This window comes from Eptesicus fuscus, unplaced genomic scaffold, assembly GCF_027574615.1.
Source record: "Eptesicus fuscus isolate TK198812 unplaced genomic scaffold, DD_ASM_mEF_20220401 scaffold_52, whole genome shotgun sequence".
Taxonomy (NCBI): domain Eukaryota; kingdom Metazoa; phylum Chordata; class Mammalia; order Chiroptera; family Vespertilionidae; genus Eptesicus; species Eptesicus fuscus.
This window is the reverse complement of record NW_026557626.1, coordinates 158,978-167,773: the sequence shown is the minus strand read 5'-3', so window position 1 is coordinate 167,773 and position 8,796 is coordinate 158,978. Positions and strand designations below refer to the sequence as shown.

General features: G+C 45.1%; 1 protein-coding gene across 1 annotated transcript; it reads right to left on the bottom strand.

Annotated features, from left to right (window-relative positions):
- Positions 1-1,066: 1,066 nt before the first annotated feature.
- On the bottom strand, positions 1,067-8,124 carry LOC129148478 (zinc finger protein 260-like). Its single transcript, XM_054713461.1, has 5 exons — positions 7,873-8,124; positions 5,065-5,188; positions 4,102-4,130; positions 2,835-3,462; positions 1,067-2,750 (listed from the first exon to the last, which is right to left on the bottom strand). Exons 1-5 carry the CDS (start codon positions 7,873-7,875, stop codon positions 1,132-1,134), a joined length of 2,403 nt encoding a protein of 800 aa, XP_054569436.1. The 5' UTR covers positions 7,876-8,124; the 3' UTR covers positions 1,067-1,131.
- Between the last annotated feature and the right edge of the window lie 672 nt (positions 8,125-8,796).

Genomic DNA, 8,796 nt, shown 5'->3' with positions numbered 1-8,796 from the left:
CAGAAGTAGGTTCATTTGCAGCAGGCAGGTGCTTAGCGGGTGGGGAGAAGCAGTCTGGATAGACCTCTGGATGGAGATAGAAGAGCCCTGGCCAGCACATCTCAGGCAGACACAGAACCCAAATCCCTCCCAGGGCCTTGACTGGGCCTCCTCTCTTCCAAACCCTGGGAAGGACACAGTGTGCCCAGCTACAGTGGGAACATCCCAGGCAAAGGCAGGGAAGAGTGAGGAAAGGTAGGCTCTGCAGGCAGAGGCCCCATCTCAGGGCACCAGAGTGAATGTTTGGATTTTTTGGTAATCCTCATCTGAGGATATTTTGAGAGAGAAGTACTGGGGAAGCGGGAGAAGAAGAGAGATATTGGGAAAGACATCAATACGAGAGAGAAAAAAATTTTGATGGCTCCCACATCCCCATATGTGCTGGGATCAAACATGCGAACTGGAACCACAAAGTCAAGCAGCCTTTCTTTCAAGGCCTTGGCTAGCAACGCACTATAAGCCAATATTGGCCAAAGAGCAATTTTCTAGTATTATGCTTTCCCTCCTAAAGCATAGAAAGATTGGGATTCAAACAATATCTGTTAATTCTATGATGATAGATCATAATTGTGCTTGACAATCATACCTGGAAGTGAAAATAACCAAAACAGTTAAGGTACTAAAGAAAAATGTCTTTACTAAAAAAATCATAAACCATAACAGAGTACAGTAAGCAATTTGCAGGCTGGTGAGTTAGAAAGTAAAACAGTCCATAACAGCATAATTCAATAAAAAATCTCTTCAACTACAAATGTATCAGGTAGTAGATCTGGGCATGTCCTTCAAGACTCACTTGTACTGGAAACACATGAGGAATATAGTACAATGTATGTCCCATTAAAAGGGTTTAAATTCAGAAAAATAGATCCCAAACAGTCACATTCAGTGTTGTTACTCTAAGTGAATAAAACAAAACATTTCCTGCACATTTAACACTTCTCTCCAATGTGAACTCTCAGATGTATAAGACTAGATTTTTCGCGAAAAGATTTCCCACATTCAGTACACTCATATGGCTTCTCTCCAGTGTGACCTCTCTGGTGTTCAATTAATGTACTTCTTTCACTGAAGGACATCCCACATTCACTACTCTCATATGGCTTCTCTCCACTGTGAACTCTCTAGTAATGAATGTGTACCTCTTGCACTGAAGGACTTCCCGCATTCAGTACACTCATATGGCTTCTCTCCAGTGTGGACTTTCAGATGATTAATAAGGTTAGATTTTTGGCTAAAAGGCTTCCCACATTCAGTACACTCATATGGCTTCTCACCAGTGTGAACTCTCAGATGTGTAATAAGACTAGATTTTTGGCGAAAAGACTTCCCACATTCAGTACACTCATATGGCTTCTCTCCAGTGTGAACTCTCTGGTGCTTAATGAGTGTACTTCTTGCACTGAAGGACTTCCCACATTCACTACAGTCATATGGCTTCTCCCCAGTGTGGACTTTCAGATGTTCAATGAGGTTAACTTTTTGGCTAAAAGGCTTCCCACATTCAGTGCACTCATATGGCTTTTCTCCAGTGTGAACTCTCAGATGTGTAATAAGACTAATTTTTTGGCGAAAAGACTTCCCACATTCAGTACACTCATATGGCTTCTCTCCAGTGTGAACTCTCTGGTGATTAATGAGTGTACTTCTTGCACTGAAGGACTTCCCACATTCACTACAGTCATATGGCTTCTCTCCAGTGTGTACTTTCAGATGTTTAATGAGGCTAGATTTTTGTCTAAAAGGCTTCCCACATTCAGTGCACTCATATGGCTTCTCTCCAGTGTGTACTCTCTGGTGTTTAATAAGGTGAGATTTTAGCCTAAAAGGCTTCCCACATTTACTACAGTCATATGGCTTCTCTCCAGTGTGGACTCTCTGGTGCTTAATGAGTGTACTTCTTGCACTTAAGGACTTTCCACATTCACTACACTCATATGGCTTCTCCCCAGTGTGGACTTTCAGATGTTCAATGAGGTTAACTTTTTGGCTAAAAGGCTTCCCACATTCAGTGCACTCATATGGCTTTTCTCCAGTGTGAACTCTTAGATGTGTAATAAGACTAGATTTTTGGCGAAAAGACTTCCCACATTCAGTACACTCATATGGCTTCTCTCCAGTGTGAACTCTCTGGTGATTAATGAGTGTACTTCTTGCACTGAAGGACTTCCCACATTCACTACAGTCATATGGCTTCTCTCCAGTGTGGACTTTCAGATGTTTAATGAGGTTATATTTTTGGCTAAAATGCTTCCCACATTCAGTGCACTCATATGGCTTCTCTCCAGTGTGTATTCTCTGGTGTTTAATAAGGTGAGATTTTAGCCTAAAAGTCTTCCCACATTCACGACAGTCATATGGCTTCTCTCCAGTGTGGACTTTCAGATGTTGAATGAATGTACTTCTTTCACTAAAGGACTTCCCACATTCAGTACACTCATATGGCTTCTCTCCACTGTGACCTCTGTGGTGTTTAATTAATGTACCTCTTTTAATGAAGGACTTCCCACATTCAGTACACTCATATGGCTTCTCTCCAGTTTGAAGTCTCTGGTGATTAATGAGTGTACTTCTTGCACTGAAGGACTTCCCACATTGACTACACTCATATGGCTTCTCCCCAGTGTGGACTTTCAGATGTTCAATGAGGTTAGATTTTTGGCTAAAAGTCTTCCCACATTCAGTGCACTCATATGGCTTCTCTCCAGTGTGGACTTTCAGATGTTCAATGAGGTTAAATTTTTGGCTAAAAGGCTTCCCACATTCAGTACACTCATATGGCTTCTCTCCACTGTGACCTCTACGGTGTTTAATTAATGTACTTCTTTGATTGAAGGACTTCCCACATTCAGTACATTCAAATGGCTTCTCTCCAGTGTGAACTCTCTGGTGATTAGTGAATGTACTTCTTGCACTGAAGGACTTCCCACATTCACTACACTCATATGGCTTCTCTCCAGTGTGAACTCTCTGGTGTTTAACTAAAGCACTTCTTTCACTGAAGAACTTCCCACATTCACTACACGCAAATGGCTTCTCTCCAGTGTGTACTTTGCGATGCATAATAAGGTTAGATTTTTGGCTAAAAGATTTCCTACATTCAGTACACTCATAGGGTTTCTCTCCACTGTGACCTCTCCGGTGTTTAATTAATGTACCTCTTTGACTGAAGGACTTCCCACATTCAGTACACTCATATGGCTTCTCTCCAGTGTGAAGTCTATGGTGATTAATGAGTGTACTTCTTGCACTGAAAGACTTCCCATATTCACTACACTCATATGGCTTATCTCCAGTGTGGACTTTCAGATGTTTAATGAATGTACTTCTTTCACTGAAGGACTTCCCACATTCAGTACACTCATATGGCTTCTCTCCAGTGTGAACTCTCTGGTGTTTAACTAATGTACTTCTTTCACTGAACGGCTTCCCACATTCACTACACTCATACATCTCTTCTCCAGGGTGAACTCTCTTATGTCCAATGAGGTTAAGGAATCGTCTAAACACTTTCCTACATTTCTTACACTCATAAATCACTTCTCCAGAAAATTCACCCTGACATTGAACAACTTTCAGGATGTGGCTCGTAGCATTTTCACAGTCACGCCACTGGTGATGACTTTTACAATCAAGAAATTCCTGTGAAATCCCGCTGCCAAAATGTAGCTCCTCGGTGTTTAGAGTGGCCTGATGCTGTGGAAGCTCTGAGTTGTATCGCCAATATTCCCCAACCTCCCTGTGGGTTGAAGGCACCATCAATAAGTAGAAGCTGCACTTGCTCACATAGGATGCACTGTCCATAGCTTGTTTCCAGGGCTCCGCTCCACATTCATTCTTATGTTGCTGGTGAGGGTTTGCACTGAAACAGAAGTCTATAACACATGCATCACTACAGAAGGCTTTCTGCTCAAAGCATGCTGAATGTGACTCAGTCAAGTGCAAAATATCTTTTAACAAGGAGAAACACCACTTACACAGAACGGTCTTCTGGGTGGCTAGAGCTGTCTGAGAAGCCCTGTCCTGTGACTCTCCTTGTATAGATATACTTGGATCAGAACAGACCACCTCATCATCCATTTTATGCCAACAACCTGAAAAGTGAGAAAGGGTGAGAAAATGAATGTTGAATGTGGTGACAGTGGGAAATCCCATTACAAAAGTGCATTACACATCACACATTGGTTCCAGGAAAATATCTGAAAATAAGAGATGTGCAGCAAGGATTAATAAGAGGCTCTTGTGACTTTTTGGGCTAATGAAGATTACAACACAGAGAGGCGTCACCAGAAATATGACATAAACAAGGCAAGCACCACAAGGATTAGAATATGAATCTCCAGCTAATCCTTCAACTAACAGCATTCAGCAGGACTTGCCTGCTGAAGATGAGTGTGAGCTGTGCAAGAGGTTACTTGCATCTTACTCCAAGTAAAATTCAATAAAGGAGTAGCTGGTTTCAAAGAATATTAGCACATATGTGCTTCCCTTAACATATGTGCAAGTCAAGTTGCAGAATACTGCATAGGCACCAGTGCAGAGGAACAGGTGAAGAGAGAAACACAGCTTGCTATAGTATTCAGGGAAGAAAATATTAGAAACATCTGAATGAGGGTCTTACAAAAACAGCACATGGTTCATGTAGGTACAGACCATAACACGGCACAGACTGCCACAAAGAACCCTTACCTAGAGAAAGAGGGCAGAAGTTGAAGCCACGCATGTGGACACTGTCAGCCTCCCATGAAAAGGAAGGGAAAGCTGGGACCCATTAAGCTCACTGCAAGATGCCTGACTCCCTGACACTTCCTGTACTTTTTGAGGTTACAGGTGTTAGGGTTGTGTGTAGAGTCCTTTGCTCAGGGCTCCCCATCCAGCTCATCCCTGGAAGCCACAGAACTTTTGACAGTACAGTGAGGGACATTAGCAGACACCATGTTCTGCCTGTGGGAGAGAGAAAGCTACGGCTGAGCCATAAAGGAAAAGAGGTCATCACCTCAGGACACTGGGAGAATGTGAAGGTCTTACCTACAGATGACACAAGTGCAAACACTTCCAGCATCACCTCACAGTAGAGAAGTCTGTGAGCCTCATCAAGGATCCCCCATTCCTCCTGAGAGAAGGCAATGGCCACGTCCTCAAAGTTCACATCCTGTCATAATGGGGACAGTACAACCATGATAAGATTCACTCCTAACATTATAAGTCTATCCTACTACCCACCCTCCACACATCTGCTCTTTCCACTCTACACATCAGAGAAAATACCAGCCCTTCATCCCATGAAACCCACTGTGTTCTTATTTTCCTGCTGATATTTTTCTTCCAACAACAATTAAGGCAGTTGTGCAGATAGAAGATAGCTGAGCTCTGGACCTCCCATGTACGCCACACTGCCTCTTATCAATACAGTGGGTGTCCATATATAGCTTAGATATATGTTGGCCATAAAGAGAGTGTGAGTGATTTGATACTGTTTTCTCAGGAAATAGCATTGTAGTCCCTCAGATTGTTCCTCTAAGACACCAAACACATGGCATCACACTTCACCCTCTTGATCCCAATCCCAATGTGCTGAGGCCATTGCTTTGTACTATCCACTGTACATAGTTCCTTGAACAACACTTCTCTCACACAGCTTCATTCCTGGAGGTACAACTTCAAATGAAATGCAAATATGCCATAGTGTGGATAAATTATTTCCTAATCACCCTCTTTTCCAAAATTATAGTTCACCACCTCCATAATCTATTTACCTCTTACCCTTCTTCCTTACCCATGCCAGTGGAGGTTTACAAGCCTGGATAACACTGATTAATGCTATGTCATTCTTTTCAACCAGTGTGTCACAACCAACAACAAAAGACAGGTGGTTAGTTAAATAGCACCTAAGCTCTTAACCTAGAATGTAGGACTCAAACTCCTCTCTTTACAGGCAATTACCCTAAAGTTCACCTTATTGTTGCATCCAGGGACCACCAGAAACAGACTCTTCCTTCATTCACTCTATGTCAATGTCATGGTGCTGTGACCATTAATTCACCTTCCCTCTCCGAGTGCACATCACTCTTTCTACCACACCTCTCTCACACCTGCAATGCCACAGGCCCAGCCCCCATACTCATCTTCAGGCCTTTTACTTATTACTCAGCATGTGTGGTCAGAGGATGGTTGCTATATTGAATCAGGATCAAGCACTACCCACACTCTGATAGTCCACATTCAGAGAGGCAGCCTTGATTCCTGCTACGTAGGCCTCTCTCCATGACTGTTTATTTCCTTCAACCTCAACTATCAAGAACAACAATCAGATCTCAGATATCCATAGCCCACCTCCTGTAATGCTGCACTTGGTGTCCCTTCACTAGTCACAGCCAACAACTCTCACTTAACCTTCACTCAAGTCCCAGCCCCAATGACCCTCTGCACCATGCCCAGTGAGTCTAATAGATGAACACTCAAGCCTCTTGGATAATCCACAAGACTGACTGCAGCTCCCCACAGCCAGGCCACACCAAGAGTCACAAGAAAATCCTGGTGAGAGTTTAGAAAAGTTGATATGTACCAGACTCAAGTCTCATCTTGTTTGAATTACTCTTTGGTCTCCAATTAATCTCAGGTCCACTCACCTTTTAAAGGCTTTGGCCAATGCTAAACGATTATCTCTCCCCCACACTCTACAAGACAACTTCTGTCCCTACGCTGTGTTGTGACACCCCCTTCTCACAAACTGTGGCCCCAGGAAGAAAGCCATTCCTCAGGCTCACACTGTCCCTTCTGACTACTACTACCATTAACAATGTGACCGTGATCCCCTGTATTAAAGTGATACACTGTCCTAGATGATGTGTCTCATTTTGTTGAGCACAGACCCATGCACTGGTGTGAGGTCACATGCCTGGGTTGTGGGCTGGATCCAGAGTAGAGATTGTGCAGGTGGCAACCAATCCCTATTTTTCTCATCCCTGTTGCTCTGTCTCTCTCACATCCCCCACCCCATCCTTTCTACATCTAAAATCAATAAAAATATAGATGTACTTTAAAAAACATACCTGCAGGTTCCTGATTCAGCTCCCTCTTTACTCCAAGCCTTTGCACATTCTGGAACCTGTGTCTGGAGGACCACACACTCACTACACTGGTCGCCAAAAACAAGGCCCACTCCATTAAGCCCTCCTCCTGGCCTTTGGAGTCTGGGCTCAGTGTCTGTTCAAAGTCCCCAGGTCCCCGGGATACAAGAGCGGCTGACAGTCCCAGGACTCTACTATCTCAGAGGCACAAGGGGGTGAGGCCCTGAAATAAGCTCCACAAACCCATACACCTGATCGATTCTGCATTTTCAGGAATTTGTGGAAAGATAATGGTCTGTTGGGAGCCTGGCAAACACCAGGATCTATGGGCTTAGGCTGCCCAGGACCCTTGCCCAGCCCGGAGGCCAGGTGCCCTCCAGATGCCTGTGTTATCTCGGGGCTCAGGCCTCAGTGCTCACTCCTGCCAGTTCCCTTGTCATTTACAGGACTTCCCCTTACTGTCCACAATGCTGTCCTCTGTCTTCTAGTCTGTTCTTCCTGTGAGCAATGTTAGGGAAAGTTAGAACCCTGCCTCAGAAAATGTCCCTCTTTTTTTTCACAACCATCTATGGTCCCAGCGTTCTGAGAATGAAAGTAAAACTCCTCACGCAAAACCACACCTCATCTCTTTGATGCCTTTAGACCCCAAACAGGCCCGGGTTTCCGAATCCTCCCAGCTCAGTGTTCACCATCACGTCCTCACAAGGTGGCACTGCAGCCTTCCACCCTCTTCCCCATCACCCACGTGTCACCACCAGGGACTCACCATTCTGGACGCTGGGACCTGGGCGGCAGGACCTGAGCGGCGCCGGCCCCCAGGCTGGAGGGTTCAGGGGGGTCGGGCTGCGGGGACGCTGTGAGCAGAGAGGCGTCCGGGAGGCAGGGGAACCCCGATCTCGGTCTGTTGGGGCTCCAGGAGCCTCAGACACACCCTGCACCGCAGGCAGCGGCCTCCCAGGCCTCCTCCCACTCACGACCAGGGCCCTGAAGCCTGTGACTCTGCAAACAACAGACCTAAAACTTTAAAATGGCCACCGCGAGGAGGAAGGCAGAAGTCCCGCCCTAACGGGATGCGCAGACACCAAAATGCCCTTTGGCTCCACCCACACTTGTGCAGTGCTTTCTGGGTAAGGTAGTTTTTTCAACAACAGGGCAGGGCTAGAAACCCAGCCATTGAGTTAGGTGAATAAAAGTGTTGTGGCAGAGAGAGTGATGGCTGGGGAGGGACAAGATGCGTCCACAGGCTTGGCTAACTGCAAAAGACGGACAGATCTCCCAGGGCAGTGGTTCCCAACCTTCCTAATGCCGCGGCCCTTTAATACAGTTCCTCACGTTGTGGTGGCCCCCAACCGTGAAATTATTTTCGTTGTTACTTCCTGTCATTTTGCTACTGTTAATGAATCGTAATGTAAATATCTGTGTTTTCCGATGGTCTTAGGCTCAACCTGTAGGTTGAGAACCGCCAGCAGGGTTGCCTGAGACCATCGGAAAACATGACCTTGCCCAGACATAACCAGCCTAGAACAGCTCTGCCTCAGGTTCGCCTAAGGTGTGTGAGGTCTTGGCTTCATGCAGAAAAGATTTCACAGGATGAGTTCAGAAAAGATTTTGAGGGTACACTTATTAAAGCTGGGGGTGATGAAAGAAAGTATGTTTCTAAGATGCTGAACTATCTGCCTAGTGTTTAAAT

Excerpts from the sequence above, each read along its gene's own strand:
- LOC129148478 (XM_054713461.1), bottom strand. Across the intron at positions 3,463-4,101 it reads ATAAAATGGATGATGAGGTG|CCGTTCAGTGAAAGAAGTAC; the intron begins GTCTGTTCTGAT and ends GAATGTGGGAAG. Across the intron at positions 2,751-2,834 it reads ATTAATTAAACACCGTAGAG|TCCACACTGGAGAGAAGCCA; the intron begins GTCACAGTGGAG and ends AACATCTGAAAG.